Genomic DNA, 17,957 nt, shown 5'->3' on the forward strand with positions numbered 1-17,957 from the left:
AATTGAGTATATATGTAACATTAAAAAAAAAAAAATAGTTTCTGTTTGTAATAATATTTTCAAATTATTTATTACCATGTGTATATCATATAAAAAGAAAAAAAAAACTGTTAATCACACATAAGATTAATACATTTAAAGATAATATAGTAAGTATATGTATATATAGTATATCGTTTTACATTATTCATCCAAATTAACTCGTATTGTCATATATAAATTCATACTCTGACCATTCCATTAATGATTTGTCATACCAGATATATTTACCCTTTATGTCTGTATTTGCTGGTAATAATGCAGCATATACAGGGGCCTCGGCACCTTCATCAGGCGTCATATTACCTTTATGACTAGTCAGATCTGTGTCTACAAAGCCAGGATGCACAGCATTCACTACGAGATCCTTTCTAGTATCCGAATTAAACATTGTTTGATGAATTCTAGCTAAAGTAGATACTCCAATTTTGCTTGTAACATAGGCAGAATGTGCCCATCCTTTCATTAAGTGTCTGTCTACCCTTGCAGCTCTAAAAATATAATTAAATTTAGAATACATTCCATGAAACAAAGTAGATTGTAAATTAGTATATTTTTGTAATTCAACATACTCGATAAAATCATACATAATATCGTCTAATTCTTCCTCCTTAAGATTTGGATTTGATAATATTCTCTTTAATTCTTCATCAGGAAGCTTTGATAAATGACCATGAGAACTTGACACATGTACTACACGTGCATGTGGTTTCAATAATGGATAAAGTTTGCTGCATACCTTTCTTAAGCCAAAATAGTTTACTCTTAATGTCTCTTTAGCTTGCAGATAAAAAGGTACTTTAATAAATCTCTGTATAATTAAAAAAATTTTTAGAGAATATCTTTTTCGAAAAAAAAAAAAAAAAGAAATAAATAAATATAGTTTTAATTACCTTAAATGCAATACCAGCATTGTTAACTAATACATCCAATCCATCATATGTTCTTTCTAAATAATCATGAAAAGTAGAAATACTATCTTCATCAGTAATATCAAGTTGATGAAATTTTGGGTTTAAACCTTCTTTTTCAAGTTCTTTAATAGCGTTCTGTCCTCGAATAACATCGCGAGCTGTTAAATAAACAACCCCATCAAATTGTTTGCAAAGTTGTTTTACAATAGCAAATCCAATGCCTTTATTCCCACCGGTTACCTAAACATTCGATTTATTAAGATATGTATGATGTGACCGTTACGGTAGTTTAAGCAATAAAACTATACAAAGTTTTTAGAATATATAATTTATACTTACGACAGCTACACGTGTCATATTGGGTATTTTAAACCAATTTTCCTATATGAGCAAAATAGTAATTCGAGGAGGTTAACCGTAATACTTTGATAATAATACGTTACACTGGATTGAATGTACTATAGCAAATCATCACACATTATATAGTTGTGAAAAATCTTGGCAATCGATAACGAATTCGATATAATGATTAGATTTATTTATCAATTTTCTCTTTTTCTTTCCATTGTAAATAATTCAACTACCACATATCATATATGTTACAAAAAGGTATTTTAAATAGTACGGTATTTAACAGAGTTCACTTACATGTTACAATATTAAATAACAATTTATTATAAATAATACTACAGGATAGCTACTGTTAAGTTACTACTTGTAGTCTAGCAATTCTATATTGTCTTGTCTGAATATTTCTAACAAGAACAAAGGGATGTTTTTTATTGATCAGCTCAATTAATGAATTTAATGTTGCATATCCTAAACCTATACCTTTTGCTTTTGTAAAACAGAAATCACCCATTGTAATATAGCCCATAATCTCTCTATCACAAGAATTTCGTACTTTAACACAATCTGGAAGATACAACTGCGACGTTTTTTGAGATTGTTTGCATATGGCTTCACGACTTATTTCTAACAAATTCTTTAATTTATTTTCATAACTAAAACTTTGAAAATCTTTATTTAACATTTTACTCAATTTATTAATTAGTGTTTTTTTATGACGTATTCTTTGTTTCTTTAGCCGTTTTAAAAGAGCTAAAGGATTCTTTCGCGATATTTTACGAGTACTTTCATTTGGATCAACATTTAATTTTTCCACAGGACCTGACCAATTTCTATCGTTCTTAAACTTTTCTATGTCTTCATTAGTTGGCATACATATTATTGCAAATCTTTTAGGACATCCTTTTTTCATAATATCTATTTTAACGCGAATTAAACAATTTCTGTCTTCAAATGCACTTTGCAGAGTAAGACTTGATACATGATTATTTGATGTATTATATCTTCTTGTATTATCTTCTTGAACTAAGCATTTTTGCAAGAAATTTAATAATTTACGATTTCTTAATACAAAAAAATCTTCTGTATCTGTCCATTCTCTCATTAAGATTTTCCATTCACAGAAAAAAGGACTAGAAATTCCGAATTTAACGAAGTTCACGCGCCTATTTGGTGGATAATGAAAATACTTTTCTTTTAGCTCCAATTTGGTACTTAATGCTTCTCTTGTATATGCAGGTGTATCTGGATCATTAATATCTGGGGATTGCATATTCTCACATTCAAATAGTATAGATTTTGATTCTCTAAGTGCACCAACTCTTACACAACGAAATATACAAGCAAGCCAGAATGGCATTCCCCAATTAGATGGAAGAATAACATCTACTCCAGAACCTAACCCTAAAATAACATATTTATCAATCTTGATTATCTTTATTGATAAGAAAGTTTTCCGATGTAATTGTTATTAATAAAAATTACCTGTTTTACCGATACCAGGTTTTTGAATCAACAATACTGGTATCTTTGCCATGATTTTTTCATTAAAATATTTGTCATTATCTAGACCAGGTACTAAGCGTTGACTTCTTAGTTTATTAATTGCACTTGTTGTTGCACATGTCTTACTGACTTTCTCTCTCATTTTCTGTTCCCAAAGTGGACTAGAGTTTGCATTTGTAGGAGGTACTGACACCATTTCAATTGTCTGTGTTTCTCTTTGAGGTCTAGTTCTTTTATCTGGTAAATGGAATCTTGGATCCAAGACAGTAAAACCAAAAACAATATTTGGTGGCAACTGACTAGGTGATCGTAATGTTTTTAACATTTGCCATAATTGTTCTTGAATTTTCAAAGACTCAATATTTTCTTGATTATCATAATACTCCATATACCATAATTTATCAGAATTTTCATCTTCCTCATAATCCATTTGATTATGATCTAATTGCATGGTATCCAATTTCGAATTAAGTATTTTATCGAAATTCGGCAACTGTAGAGCACTTGTTAAAACACTAGTTGTCAATGGTCCATAAAAACGAAATCGATTAAAAGTATTCTTATGAATACTCATTTTACAATTCTTTTCATTAATGTATAAGCAAGATCTCATATTTTGATCACTCATAGAAGTAGAATGTTCGTCGCTCAAGCGAAATTCAAAACTAGATATAAAAATACTACTGATTTATTGTTTGCTATTAAAGCCAACAATTGTGTACAATGAACATACAAACTTTGAATCCACAAGTATATATAAATTGAGTATATATGTAACATTAAAAAAAAAAAAATAGTTTCTGTTTGTAATAATATTTTCAAATTATTTATTACCATGTGTATATCATATAAAAAGAAAAAAAAAACTGTTAATCACACATAAGATTAATACATTTAAAGATAATATAGTAAGTATATGTATATATAGTATATCGTTTTACATTATTCATCCAAATTAACTCGTATTGTCATATATAAATTCATACTCTGACCATTCCATTAATGATTTGTCATACCAGATATATTTACCCTTTATGTCTGTATTTGCTGGTAATAATGCAGCATATACAGGGGCCTCGGCACCTTCATCAGGCGTCATATTACCTTTATGACTAGTCAGATCTGTGTCTACAAAGCCAGGATGCACAGCATTCACTACGAGATCCTTTCTAGTATCCGAATTAAACATTGTTTGATGAATTCTAGCTAAAGTAGATACTCCAATTTTGCTTGTAACATAGGCAGAATGTGCCCATCCTTTCATTAAGTGTCTGTCTACCCTTGCAGCTCTAAAAATATAATTAAATTTAGAATACATTCCATGAAACAAAGTAGATTGTAAATTAGTATATTTTTGTAATTCAACATACTCGATAAAATCATACATAATATCGTCTAATTCTTCCTCCTTAAGATTTGGATTTGATAATATTCTCTTTAATTCTTCATCAGGAAGCTTTGATAAATGACCATGAGAACTTGACACATGTACTACACGTGCATGTGGTTTCAATAATGGATAAAGTTTGCTGCATACCTTTCTTAAGCCAAAATAGTTTACTCTTAATGTCTCTTTAGCTTGCAGATAAAAAGGTACTTTAATAAATCTCTGTATAATTAAAAAAATTTTTAGAGAATATCTTTTTCGAAAAAAAAAAAAAAAAGAAATAAATAAATATAGTTTTAATTACCTTAAATGCAATACCAGCATTGTTAACTAATACATCCAATCCATCATATGTTCTTTCTAAATAATCATGAAAAGTAGAAATACTATCTTCATCAGTAATATCAAGTTGATGAAATTTTGGGTTTAAACCTTCTTTTTCAAGTTCTTTAATAGCGTTCTGTCCTCGAATAACATCGCGAGCTGTTAAATAAACAACCCCATCAAATTGTTTGCAAAGTTGTTTTACAATAGCAAATCCAATGCCTTTATTCCCACCGGTTACCTAAACATTCGATTTATTAAGATATGTATGATGTGACCGTTACGGTAGTTTAAGCAATAAAACTATACAAAGTTTTTAGAATATATAATTTATACTTACGACAGCTACACGTGTCATATTGGGTATTTTAAACCAATTTTCCTATATGAGCAAAATAGTAATTCGAGGAGGTTAACCGTAATACTTTGATAATAATACGTTACACTGGATTGAATGTACTATAGCAAATCATCACACATTATATAGTTGTGAAAAATCTTGGCAATCGATAACGAATTCGATATAATGATTAGATTTATTTATCAATTTTCTCTTTTTCTTTCCATTGTAAATAATTCAACTACCAGATATCATATATGTTACAAAAAGGTATTTTAAATAGTACGGTATTTAACAGAGTTCACTTACATGTTACAATATTAAATAACAATTTATTATAAATAATACTACAGGATAGCTACTGTTAAGTTACTACTTGTAGTCTAGCAATTCTATATTGTCTTGTCTGAATATTTCTAACAAGAACAAAGGGATGTTTTTTATTGATCAGCTCAATTAATGAATTTAATGTTGCATATCCTAAACCTATACCTTTTGCTTTTGTAAAACAGAAATCACCCATTGTAATATAGCCCATAATCTCTCTATCACAAGAATTTCGTACTTTAACACAATCTGGAAGATACAACTGCGACGTTTTTTGAGATTGTTTGCATATGGCTTCACGACTTATTTCTAACAAATTCTTTAATTTATTTTCATAACTAAAACTTTGAAAATCTTTATTTAACATTTTACTCAATTTATTAATTAGTGTTTTTTTATGACGTATTCTTTGTTTCTTTAGCCGTTTTAAAAGAGCTAAATGATTCTTTCGCGATATTTTACGAGTACTTTCATTTGGATCAACATTTAATTTTTCCACAGGACCTGACCAATTTCTATCGTTCTTAAACTTTTCTATGTCTTCATTAGTTGGCATACATATTATTGCAAATCTTTTAGGACATCCTTTTTTCATAATATCTATTTTAACGCGAATTAAACAATTTCTGTCTTCAAATGCACTTTACAGAGTAAGACTTGATACATGATTATTTGATGTATTATATCTTCTTGTATTATCTTCTTGAACTAAGCATTTTTGCAAGAAATTTAATAATTTACGATTTCTTAATACAAAAAAATCTTCTGTATCTGTCCATTCTCTCATTAAGATTTTCCATTCACAGAAAAAAGGACTAGAAATTCCGAATTTAACGAAGTTCACGCGCCTATTTGGTGGATAATGAAAATACTTTTCTTTTAGCTCCAATTTGGTACTTAATGCTTCTCTTGTATATGCAGGTGTATCTGGATCATTAATATCTGGGGATTGCATATTCTCACATTCAAATAGTATAGATTTTGATTCTCTAAGTGCACCAACTCTTACACAACGAAATATACAAGCAAGCCAGAATGGCATTCCCCAATTAGATGAAAGAATAACATCTACTCCAGAACCTAACCCTAAAATAACATATTTATCAATCTTGATTATCTTTATTGATAAGAAAGTTTTCCGATGTAATTGTTATTAATAAAAATTACCTGTTTTACCGATACCAGGTTTTTGAATCAACAATACTGGTATCTTTGCCATGATTTTTTCATTAAAATATTTGTCATTATCTAGACCAGGTACTAAGCGTTGACTTCTTAGTTTATTAATTGCACTTGTTGTTGCACATGTCTTACTGACTTTCTCTCTCATTTTCTGTTCCCAAAGTGGACTAGAGTTTGCATTTGTAGGAGGTACTGACACCATTTCAATTGTCTGTGTTTCTCTTTGAGGTCTAGTTCTTTTATCTGGTAAATGGAATCTTGGATCCAAGACAGTAAAACCAAAAACAATATTTGGTGGCAACTGACTAGGTGATCGTAATGTTTTTAACATTTGCCATAATTGTTCTTGAATTTTCAAAGACTCAATATTTTCTTGATTATCATAATACTCCATATACCATAATTTATCAGAATTTTCATCTTCCTCATAATCCATTTGATTATGATCTAATTGCATGGTATCCAATTTCGAATTAAGTATTTTATCGAAATTCGGCAACTGTAGAGCACTTGTTAAAACACTAGTTGTCAATGGTCCATAAAAACGAAATCGATTAAAAGTATTCTTATGAATACTCATTTTACAATTCTTTTCATTAATGTATAAGCAAGATCTCATATTTTGATCACTCATAGAAGTAGAATGTTCGTCGCTCAAGCGAAATTCAAAACTAGATATAAAAATACTACTGATTTATTGTTTGCTATTAAAGCCAACAATTGTGTACAATGAACATACAAACTTTGAATCCACAAGTATATATAAATTGAGTATATATGTAACATTAAAAAAAAAAAAATAGTTTCTGTTTGTAATAATATTTTCAAATTATTTATTATCATGTGTATATCATATAAAAAGAAAAAAAAAACTGTTAATCACACATAAGATTAATACATTTAAAGATAATATAGTAAGTATATGTATATATAGTATATCGTTTTACATTATTCATCCAAATTAACTCGTATTGTCATATATAAATTCATACTCTGACCATTCCATTAATGATTTGTCATACCAGATATATTTACCCTTTATGTCTGTATTTGCTGGTAATAATGCAGCATATACAGGGGCCTCGGCACCTTCATCAGGCGTCATATTACCTTTATGACTAGTCAGATCTGTGTCTACAAAGCCAGGATGCACAGCATTCACTACGAGATCCTTTCTAGTATCCGAATTAAACATTGTTTGATGAATTCTAGCTAAAGTAGATACTCCAATTTTGCTTGTAACATAGGCAGAATGTGCCCATCCTTTCATTAAGTGTCTGTCTACCCTTGCAGCTCTAAAAATATAATTAAATTTAGAATACATTCCATGAAACAAAGTAGATTGTAAATTAGTATATTTTTGTAATTCAACATACTCGATAAAATCATACATAATATCGTCTAATTCTTCCTCCTTAAGATTTGGATTTGATAATATTCTCTTTAATTCTTCATCAGGAAGCTTTGATAAATGACCATGAGAACTTGACACATGTACTACACGTGCATGTGGTTTCAATAATGGATAAAGTTTGCTGCATACCTTTCTTAAGCCAAAATAGTTTACTCTTAATGTCTCTTTAGCTTGCAGATAAAAAGGTACTTTAATAAATCTCTGTATAATTAAAAAAATTTTTAGAGAATATCTTTTTCGAAAAAAAAAAAAAAAAGAAATAAATAAATATAGTTTTAATTACCTTAAATGCAATACCAGCATTGTTAACTAATACATCCAATCCATCATATGTTCTTTCTAAATAATCATGAAAAGTAGAAATACTATCTTCATCAGTAATATCAAGTTGATGAAATTTTGGGTTTAAACCTTCTTTTTCAAGTTCTTTAATAGCGTTCTGTCCTCGAATAACATCGCGAGCTGTTAAATAAACAACCCCATCAAATTGTTTGCAAAGTTGTTTTACAATAGCAAATCCAATGCCTTTATTCCCACCGGTTACCTAAACATTCGATTTATTAAGATATGTATGATGTGACCGTTACGGTAGTTTAAGCAATAAAACTATACAAAGTTTTTAGAATATATAATTTATACTTACGACAGCTACACGTGTCATATTGGGTATTTTAAACCAATTTTCCTATATGAGCAAAATAGTAATTCGAGGAGGTTAACCGTAATACTTTGATAATAATACGTTACACTGGATTGAATGTACTATAGCAAATCATCACACATTATATAGTTGTGAAAAATCTTGGCAATCGATAACGAATTCGATATAATGATTAGATTTATTTATCAATTTTCTCTTTTTCTTTCCATTGTAAATAATTCAACTACCAGATATCATATATGTTACAAAAAGGTATTTTAAATAGTACGGTATTTAACAGAGTTCACTTACATGTTACAATATTAAATAACAATTTATTATAAATAATACTACAGGATAGCTACTGTTAAGTTACTACTTGTAGTCTAGCAATTCTATATTGTCTTGTCTGAATATTTCTAACAAGAACAAAGGGATGTTTTTTATTGATCAGCTCAATTAATGAATTTAATGTTGCATATCCTAAACCTATACCTTTTGCTTTTGTAAAACAGAAATCACCCATTGTAATATAGCCCATAATCTCTCTATCACAAGAATTTCGTACTTTAACACAATCTGGAAGATACAACTGCGACGTTTTTTGAGATTGTTTGCATATGGCTTCACGACTTATTTCTAACAAATTCTTTAATTTATTTTCATAACTAAAACTTTGAAAATCTTTATTTAACATTTTACTCAATTTATTAATTAGTGTTTTTTTATGACGTATTCTTTGTTTCTTTAGCCGTTTTAAAAGAGCTAAATGATTCTTTCGCGATATTTTACGAGTACTTTCATTTGGATCAACATTTAATTTTTCCACAGGACCTGACCAATTTCTATCGTTCTTAAACTTTTCTATGTCTTCATTAGTTGGCATACATATTATTGCAAATCTTTTAGGACATCCTTTTTTCATAATATCTATTTTAACGCGAATTAAACAATTTCTGTCTTCAAATGCACTTTACAGAGTAACACTTGATACATGATTATTTGATGTATTATATCTTCTTGTATTATCTTCTTGAACTAAGCATTTTTGCAAGAAATTTAATAATTTACGATTTCTTAATACAAAAAAATCTTCTGTATCTGTCCATTCTCTCATTAAGATTTTCCATTCACAGAAAAAAGGACTAGAAATTCCGAATTTAACGAAGTTCACGCGCCTATTTGGTGGATAATGAAAATACTTTTCTTTTAGCTCCAATTTGGTACTTAATGCTTCTCTTGTATATGCAGGTGTATCTGGATCATTAATATCTGGGGATTGCATATTCTCACATTCAAATAGTATAGATTTTGATTCTCTAAGTGCACCAACTCTTACACAACGAAATATACAAGCAAGCCAGAATGGCATTCCCCAATTAGATGGAAGAATAACATCTACTCCAGAACCTAACCCTAAAATAACATATTTATCAATCTTGATTATCTTTATTGATAAGAAAGTTTTCCGATGTAATTGTTATTAATAAAAATTACCTGTTTTACCGATACCAGGTTTTTGAATCAACAATACTGGTATCTTTGCCATGATTTTTTCATTAAAATATTTGTCATTATCTAGACCAGGTACTAAGCGTTGACTTCTTAGTTTATTAATTGCACTTGTTGTTGCACATGTCTTACTGACTTTCTCTCTCATTTTCTGTTCCCAAAGTGGACTAGAGTTTGCATTTGTAGGAGGTACTGACACCATTTCAATTGTCTGTGTTTCTCTTTGAGGTCTAGTTCTTTTATCTGGTAAATGGAATCTTGGATCCAAGACAGTAAAACCAAAAACAATATTTGGTGGCAACTGACTAGGTGATCGTAATGTTTTTAACATTTGCCATAATTGTTCTTGAATTTTCAAAGACTCAATATTTTCTTGATTATCATAATACTCCATATACCATAATTTATCAGAATTTTCATCTTCCTCATAATCCATTTGATTATGATCTAATTGCATGGTATCCAATTTCGAATTAAGTATTTTATCGAAATTCGGCAACTGTAGAGCACTTGTTAAAACACTAGTTGTCAATGGTCCATAAAAACGAAATCGATTAAAAGTATTCTTATGAATACTCATTTTACAATTCTTTTCATTAATGTATAAGCAAGATCTCATATTTTGATCACTCATAGAAGTAGAATGTTCGTCGCTCAAGCGAAATTCAAAACTAGATATAAAAATACTACTGATTTATTGTTTGCTATTAAAGCCAACAATTGTGTACAATGAACATACAAACTTTGAATCCACAAGTATATATAAATTGAGTATATATGTAACATTAAAAAAAAAAAAATAGTTTCTGTTTGTAATAATATTTTCAAATTATTTATTATCATGTGTATATCATATAAAAAGAAAAAAAAAACTGTTAATCACACATAAGATTAATACATTTAAAGATAATATAGTAAGTATATGTATATATAGTATATCGTTTTACATTATTCATCCAAATTAACTCGTATTGTCATATATAAATTCATACTCTGACCATTCCATTAATGATTTGTCATACCAGATATATTTACCCTTTATGTCTGTATTTGCTGGTAATAATGCAGCATATACAGGGGCCTCGGCACCTTCATCAGGCGTCATATTACCTTTATGACTAGTCAGATCTGTGTCTACAAAGCCAGGATGCACAGCATTCACTACGAGATCCTTTCTAGTATCCGAATTAAACATTGTTTGATGAATTCTAGCTAAAGTAGATACTCCAATTTTGCTTGTAACATAGGCAGAATGTGCCCATCCTTTCATTAAGTGTCTGTCTACCCTTGCAGCTCTAAAAATATAATTAAATTTAGAATACATTCCATGAAACAAAGTAGATTGTAAATTAGTATATTTTTGTAATTCAACATACTCGATAAAATCATACATAATATCGTCTAATTCTTCCTCCTTAAGATTTGGATTTGATAATATTCTCTTTAATTCTTCATCAGGAAGCTTTGATAAATGACCATGAGAACTTGACACATGTACTACACGTGCATGTGGTTTCAATAATGGATAAAGTTTGCTGCATACCTTTCTTAAGCCAAAATAGTTTACTCTTAATGTCTCTTTAGCTTGCAGATAAAAAGGTACTTTAATAAATCTCTGTATAATTAAAAAAATTTTTAGAGAATATCTTTTTCGAAAAAAAAAAGAAAAAAAAGAAATAAATAAATATAGTTTTAATTACCTTAAATGCAATACCAGCATTGTTAACTAATACATCCAATCCATCATATGTTCTTTCTAAATAATCATGAAAAGTAGAAATACTATCTTCATCAGTAATATCAAGTTGATGAAATTTTGGGTTTAAACCTTCTTTTTCAAGTTCTTTAATAGCGTTCTGTCCTCGAATAACATCGCGAGCTGTTAAATAAACAACCCCATCAAATTGTTTGCAAAGTTGTTTTACAATAGCAAATCCAATGCCTTTATTCCCACCGGTTACCTAAACATTCGATTTATTAAGATATGTATGATGTGACCGTTACGGTAGTTTAAGCAATAAAACTATACAAAGTTTTTAGAATATATAATTTATACTTACGACAGCTACACGTGTCATATTGGGTATTTTAAACCAATTTTCCTATATGAGCAAAATAGTAATTCGAGGAGGTTAACCGTAATACTTTGATAATAATACGTTACACTGGATTGAATGTACTATAGCAAATCATCACACATTATATAGTTGTGAAAAATCTTGGCAATCGATAACGAATTCGATATAATGATTAGATTTATTTATCAATTTTCTCTTTTTCTTTCCATTGTAAATAATTCAACTACCAGATATCATATATGTTACAAAAAGGTATTTTAAATAGTACGGTATTTAACAGAGTTCACTTACATGTTACAATATTAAATAACAATTTATTATAAATAATACTACAGGATAGCTACTGTTAAGTTACTACTTGTAGTCTAGCAATTCTATATTGTCTTGTCTGAATATTTCTAACAAGAACAAAGGGATGTTTTTTATTGATCAGCTCAATTAATGAATTTAATGTTGCATATCCTAAACCTATACCTTTTGCTTTTGTAAAACAGAAATCACCCATTGTAATATAGCCCATAATCTCTCTATCACAAGAATTTCGTACTTTAACACAATCTGGAAGATACAACTGCGACGTTTTTTGAGATTGTTTGCATATGGCTTCACGACTTATTTCTAACAAATTCTTTAATTTATTTTCATAACTAAAACTTTGAAAATCTTTATTTAACATTTTACTCAATTTATTAATTAGTGTTTTTTTATGACGTATTCTTTGTTTCTTTAGCCGTTTTAAAAGAGCTAAATGATTCTTTCGCGATATTTTACGAGTACTTTCATTTGGATCAACATTTAATTTTTCCACAGGACCTGACCAATTTCTATCGTTCTTAAACTTTTCTATGTCTTCATTAGTTGGCATACATATTATTGCAAATCTTTTAGGACATCCTTTTTTCATAATATCTATTTTAACGCGAATTAAACAATTTCTGTCTTCAAATGCACTTTGCAGAGTAAGACTTGATACATGATTATTTGATGTATTATATCTTCTTGTATTATCTTCTTGAACTAAGCATTTTTGCAGGAAATTTAATAATTTACGATTTCTTAATACAAAAAAATCTTCTGTATCTGTCCATTCTCTCATTAAGATTTTCCATTCACAGAAAAAAGGACTAGAAATTCCGAATTTAACGAAGTTCACGCGCCTATTTGGTGGATAATGAAAATACTTTTCTTTTAGCTCCAATTTGGTACTTAATGCTTCTCTTGTATATGCAGGTGTATCTGGATCATTAATATCTGGGGATTGCATATTCTCACATTCAAATAGTATAGATTTTGATTCTCTAAGTGCACCAACTCTTACACAACGAAATATACAAGCAAGCCAGAATGGCATTCCCCAATTAGATGGAAGAATAACATCTACTCCAGAACCTAACCCTAAAATAACATATTTATCAATCTTGATTATCTTTATTGATAAGAAAGTTTTCCGATGTAATTGTTATTAATAAAAATTACCTGTTTTACCGATACCAGGTTTTTGAATCAACAATACTGGTATCTTTGCCATGATTTTTTCATTAAAATATTTGTCATTATCTAGACCAGGTACTAAGCGTTGACTTCTTAGTTTATTAATTGCACTTGTTGTTGCACATGTCTTACTGACTTTCTCTCTCATTTTCTGTTCCCAAAGTGGACTAGAGTTTGCATTTGTAGGAGGTACTGACACCATTTCAATTGTCTGTGTTTCTCTTTGAGGTCTAGTTCTTTTATCTGGTAAATGGAATCTTGGATCCAAGACAGTAAAACCAAAAACAATATTTGGTGGCAACTGACTAGGTGATCGTAATGTTTTTAACATTTGCCATAATTGTTCTTGAATTTTCAAAGACTCAATATTTTCTTGATTATCATAATACTCCATATACCATAATTTATCAGAATTTTCATCTTCCTCATAATCCATTTGATTATGATCTAATTGCATGGTATCCAATTTCGAATTAAGTATTTTATCGAAATTCGGCAACTGTAGAGCACTTGTTAAAACACTAGTTGTCAATGGTCCATAAAAACGAAATCGATTAAAAGTATTCTTATGAATACTCATTTTACAATTCTTTTCATTAATGTATAAGCAAGATCTCATATTTTGATCACTCATAGAAGTAGAATGTTCGTCGCTCAAGCGAAATTCAAAACTAGATATAAAAATACTACTGATTTATTGTTTGCTATTAAAGCCAACAATTGTGTACAATGAACATACAAACTTTGAATCCACAAGTATATATAAATTGAGTATATATGTAACATTAAAAAAAAAAAAATAGTTTCTGTTTGTAATAATATTTTCAAATTATTTATTATCATGTGTATATCATATAAAAAGAAAAAAAAAACTGTTAATCACACATAAGATTAATACATTTAAAGATAATATAGTAAGTATATGTATATATAGTATATCGTTTTACATTATTCATCCAAATTAACTCGTATTGTCATATATAAATTCATACTCTGACCATTCCATTAATGATTTGTCATACCAGATATATTTACCCTTTATGTCTGTATTTGCTGGTAATAATGCAGCATATACAGGGGCCTCGGCACCTTCATCAGGCGTCATATTACCTTTATGACTAGTCAGATCTGTGTCTACAAAGCCAGGATGCACAGCATTCACTACGAGATCCTTTCTAGTATCCGAATTAAACATTGTTTGATGAATTCTAGCTAAAGTAGATACTCCAATTTTGCTTGTAACATAGGCAGAATGTGCCCATCCTTTCATTAAGTGTCTGTCTACCCTTGCAGCTCTAAAAATATAATTAAATTTAGAATACATTCCATGAAACAAAGTAGATTGTAAATTAGTATATTTTTGTAATTCAACATACTCGATAAAATCATACATAATATCGTCTAATTCTTCCTCCTTAAGATTTGGATTTGATAATATTCTCTTTAATTCTTCATCAGGAAGCTTTGATAAATGACCATGAGAACTTGACACATGTACTACACGTGCATGTGGTTTCAATAATGGATAAAGTTTGCTGCATACCTTTCTTAAGCCAAAATAGTTTACTCTTAATGTCTCTTTAGCTTGCAGATAAAAAGGTACTTTAATAAATCTCTGTATAATTAAAAAAATTTTTAGAGAATATCTTTTTCGAAAAAAAAAAAAAAAAAAGATAAATAAATATAGTTTTAATTACCTTAAATGCAATACCAGCATTGTTAACTAATACATCCAATCCATCATATGTTCTTTCTAAATAATCATGAAAAGTAGAAATACTATCTTCATCAGTAATATCAAGTTGATGAAATTTTGGGTTTAAACCTTCTTTTTCAAGTTCTTTAATAGCGTTCTGTCCTCGAATAACATCGCGAGCTGTTAAATAAACAACCCCATCAAATTGTTTGCAAAGTTGTTTTACAATAGCAAATCCAATGCCTTTATTCCCACCGGTTACCTAAACATTCGATTTATTAAGATATGTATGATGTGACCGTTACGGTAGTTTAAGCAATAAAACTATACAAAGTTTTTAGAATATATAATTTATACTTACGACAGCTACACGTGTCATATTGGGTATTTTAAACCAATTTTCCTATATGAGCAAAATAGTAATTCGAGGAGGTTAACCGTAATACTTTGATAATAATACGTTACACTGGATTGAATGTACTATAGCAAATCATCACACATTATATAGTTGTGAAAAATCTTGGCAATCGATAACGAATTCGATATAATGATTAGATTTATTTATCAATTTTCTCTTTTTCTTTCCATTGTAAATAATTCAACTACCAGATATCATATATGTTACAAAAAGGTATTTTAAATAGTACGGTATTTAACAGAGTTCACTTACATGTTACAATATTAAATAACAATTTATTATAAATAATACTACAGGATAGCTACTGTTAAGTTACTACTTGTAGTCTAGCAATTCTATATTGTCTTGTCTGAATATTTCTAACAAGAACAAAGGGATGTTTTTTATTGATCAGCTCAATTAATGAATTTAATGTTGCATATCCTAAACCTATACCTTTTGCTTTTGTAAAACAGAAATCACCCATTGTAATATAGCCCATAATCTCTCTATCACAAGAATTTCGTACTTTAACACAATCTGGAAGATACAACTGCGACGTTTTTTGAGATTGTTTGCATATGGCTTCACGACTTATTTCTAACAAATTCTTTAATTTATTTTCATAACTAAAACTTTGAAAATCTTTATTTAACATTTTACTCAATTTATTAATTAGTGTTTTTTTATGACGTATTCTTTGTTTCTTTAGCCGTTTTAAAAGAGCTAAAGGATTCTTTCGCGATATTTTACGAGTACTTTCATTTGGATCAACATTTAATTTTTCCACAGGACCTGACCAATTTCTATCGTTCTTAAACTTTTCTATGTCTTCATTAGTTGGCATACATATTATTGCAAATCTTTTAGGACATCCTTTTTTCATAATATCTATTTTAACGCGAATTAAACAATTTCTGTCTTCAAATGCACTTTGCAGAGTAAGACTTGATACATGATTATTTGATGTATTATATCTTCTTGTATTATCTTCTTGAACTAAGCATTTTTGCAAGAAATTTAATAATTTACGATTTCTTAATACAAAAAAATCTTCTGTATCTGTCCATTCTCTCATTAAGATTTTCCATTCACAGAAAAAAGGACTAGAAATTCCGAATTTAACGAAGTTCACGCGCCTATTTGGTGGATAATGAAAATACTTTTCTTTTAGCTCCAATTTGGTACTTAATGCTTCTCTTGTATATGCAGGTGTATCTGGATCATTAATATCTGGGGATTGCATATTCTCACATTCAAATAGTATAGATTTTGATTCTCTAAGTGCACCAACTCTTACACAACGAAATATACAAGCAAGCCAGAATGGCATTCCCCAATTAGATGGAAGAATAACATCTACTCCAGAACCTAACCCTAAAATAACATATTTATCAATCTTGATTATCTTTATTGATAAGAAAGTTTTCCGATGTAATTGTTATTAATAAAAATTACCTGTTTTACCGATACCAGGTTTTTGAATCAACAATACTGGTATCTTTGCCATGATTTTTTCATTAAAATATTTGTCATTATCTAGACCAGGTACTAAGCGTTGACTTCTTAGTTTATTAATTGCACTTGTTGTTGCACATGTCTTACTGACTTTCTCTCTCATTTTCTGTTCCCAAAGTGGACTAGAGTTTGCATTTGTAGGAGGTACTGACACCATTTCAATTGTCTGTGTTTCTCTTTGAGGTCTAGTTCTTTTATCTGGTAAATGGAATCTTGGATCCAAGACAGTAAAACCAAAAACAATATTTGGTGGCAACTGACTAGGTGATCGTAATGTTTTTAACATTTGCCATAATTGTTCTTGAATTTTCAAAGACTCAATATTTTCTTGATTATCATAATACTCCATATACCATAATTTATCAGAATTTTCATCTTCCTCATAATCCATTTGATTATGATCTAATTGCATGGTATCCAATTTCGAATTAAGTATTTTATCGAAATTCGGCAACTGTAGAGCACTTGTTAAAACACTAGTTGTCAATGGTCCATAAAAACGAAATCGATTAAAAGTATTCTTATGAATACTCATTTTACAATTCTTTTCATTAATGTATAAGCAAGATCTCATATTTTGATCACTCATAGAAGTAGAATGTTCGTCGCTCAAGCGAAATTCAAAACTAGATATAAAAATACTACTGATTTATTGTTTGCTATTAAAGCCAACAATTGTGTACAATGAACATACAAACTTTGAATCCACAAGTATATATAAATTGAGTATATATGTAACATTAAAAAAAAAAAAATAGTTTCTGTTTGTAATAATATTTTCAAATTATTTATTATCATGTGTATATCATATAAAAAGAAAAAAAAAACTGTTAATCACACATAA

General features: G+C 29.0%; 8 protein-coding genes and 2 pseudogenes across 8 annotated transcripts; all 10 read right to left on the bottom strand.

The window, feature by feature from the left end:
- Window positions 1–133: 133 nt before the first annotated feature.
- On the bottom strand, window positions 134–1,453 carry LOC139986305 (carbonyl reductase [NADPH] 1-like). The gene is made up of 4 exons (XM_072001528.1): window positions 1,293–1,453; window positions 933–1,193; window positions 612–850; window positions 134–530 (listed from the first exon to the last, which is right to left on the bottom strand). Exons 1-4 carry the CDS (start codon window positions 1,308–1,310, stop codon window positions 197–199), a joined length of 852 nt encoding a protein of 283 aa, XP_071857629.1. The 5' UTR covers window positions 1,311–1,453; the 3' UTR covers window positions 134–196.
- A 151-nt stretch (window positions 1,454–1,604) lies between these two features.
- LOC139986306 (ribonucleases P/MRP protein subunit POP1-like) lies at window positions 1,605–3,524 on the bottom strand. Its single transcript, XM_072001529.1, has 2 exons — window positions 2,787–3,524; window positions 1,605–2,705 (listed from the first exon to the last, which is right to left on the bottom strand). The coding sequence occupies exons 1-2, from the start codon at window positions 3,433–3,435 to the stop codon at window positions 1,657–1,659; spliced, it is 1,698 nt and encodes a 565-aa protein (XP_071857630.1). The 5' UTR covers window positions 3,436–3,524; the 3' UTR covers window positions 1,605–1,656.
- A 175-nt stretch (window positions 3,525–3,699) lies between these two features.
- LOC139986309 (carbonyl reductase [NADPH] 1-like) lies at window positions 3,700–4,968 on the bottom strand. Its single transcript, XM_072001530.1, has 4 exons — window positions 4,859–4,968; window positions 4,499–4,759; window positions 4,178–4,416; window positions 3,700–4,096 (listed from the first exon to the last, which is right to left on the bottom strand). Exons 1-4 carry the CDS (start codon window positions 4,874–4,876, stop codon window positions 3,763–3,765), a joined length of 852 nt encoding a protein of 283 aa, XP_071857631.1. The 5' UTR covers window positions 4,877–4,968; the 3' UTR covers window positions 3,700–3,762.
- Window positions 4,969–5,037: 69 nt separating this feature from the next.
- Window positions 5,038–7,095, bottom strand: LOC139986308 (ribonucleases P/MRP protein subunit POP1-like; annotated as a pseudogene).
- Window positions 7,096–7,265: 170 nt separating this feature from the next.
- On the bottom strand, window positions 7,266–8,534 carry LOC139986928 (carbonyl reductase [NADPH] 1-like). The gene is made up of 4 exons (XM_072002674.1): window positions 8,425–8,534; window positions 8,065–8,325; window positions 7,744–7,982; window positions 7,266–7,662 (listed from the first exon to the last, which is right to left on the bottom strand). The coding sequence occupies exons 1-4, from the start codon at window positions 8,440–8,442 to the stop codon at window positions 7,329–7,331; spliced, it is 852 nt and encodes a 283-aa protein (XP_071858775.1). The 5' UTR covers window positions 8,443–8,534; the 3' UTR covers window positions 7,266–7,328.
- A 69-nt stretch (window positions 8,535–8,603) lies between these two features.
- On the bottom strand, window positions 8,604–10,657 carry LOC139986923 (ribonucleases P/MRP protein subunit POP1-like; annotated as a pseudogene).
- A 174-nt stretch (window positions 10,658–10,831) lies between these two features.
- LOC139986927 (carbonyl reductase [NADPH] 1-like) lies at window positions 10,832–12,103 on the bottom strand. The gene is made up of 4 exons (XM_072002673.1): window positions 11,994–12,103; window positions 11,634–11,894; window positions 11,310–11,548; window positions 10,832–11,228 (listed from the first exon to the last, which is right to left on the bottom strand). Exons 1-4 carry the CDS (start codon window positions 12,009–12,011, stop codon window positions 10,895–10,897), a joined length of 852 nt encoding a protein of 283 aa, XP_071858774.1. The 5' UTR covers window positions 12,012–12,103; the 3' UTR covers window positions 10,832–10,894.
- A 69-nt stretch (window positions 12,104–12,172) lies between these two features.
- Window positions 12,173–14,226, bottom strand: LOC139986925 (ribonucleases P/MRP protein subunit POP1-like). The gene is made up of 2 exons (XM_072002671.1): window positions 13,488–14,226; window positions 12,173–13,406 (listed from the first exon to the last, which is right to left on the bottom strand). Exons 1-2 carry the CDS (start codon window positions 14,134–14,136, stop codon window positions 12,358–12,360), a joined length of 1,698 nt encoding a protein of 565 aa, XP_071858772.1. The 5' UTR covers window positions 14,137–14,226; the 3' UTR covers window positions 12,173–12,357.
- A 174-nt stretch (window positions 14,227–14,400) lies between these two features.
- LOC139986932 (carbonyl reductase [NADPH] 1-like) lies at window positions 14,401–15,669 on the bottom strand. Its single transcript, XM_072002677.1, has 4 exons — window positions 15,560–15,669; window positions 15,200–15,460; window positions 14,879–15,117; window positions 14,401–14,797 (listed from the first exon to the last, which is right to left on the bottom strand). The coding sequence occupies exons 1-4, from the start codon at window positions 15,575–15,577 to the stop codon at window positions 14,464–14,466; spliced, it is 852 nt and encodes a 283-aa protein (XP_071858778.1). The 5' UTR covers window positions 15,578–15,669; the 3' UTR covers window positions 14,401–14,463.
- A 69-nt stretch (window positions 15,670–15,738) lies between these two features.
- LOC139986921 (ribonucleases P/MRP protein subunit POP1-like) lies at window positions 15,739–17,792 on the bottom strand. Its single transcript, XM_072002668.1, has 2 exons — window positions 17,054–17,792; window positions 15,739–16,972 (listed from the first exon to the last, which is right to left on the bottom strand). Exons 1-2 carry the CDS (start codon window positions 17,700–17,702, stop codon window positions 15,924–15,926), a joined length of 1,698 nt encoding a protein of 565 aa, XP_071858769.1. The 5' UTR covers window positions 17,703–17,792; the 3' UTR covers window positions 15,739–15,923.
- Between the last annotated feature and the right edge of the window lie 165 nt (window positions 17,793–17,957).

This window comes from Bombus fervidus, chromosome 4 (assembly GCF_041682495.2).
Source record: "Bombus fervidus isolate BK054 chromosome 4, iyBomFerv1, whole genome shotgun sequence".
Lineage (NCBI taxonomy): Eukaryota > Metazoa > Arthropoda > Insecta > Hymenoptera > Apidae > Bombus > Bombus fervidus.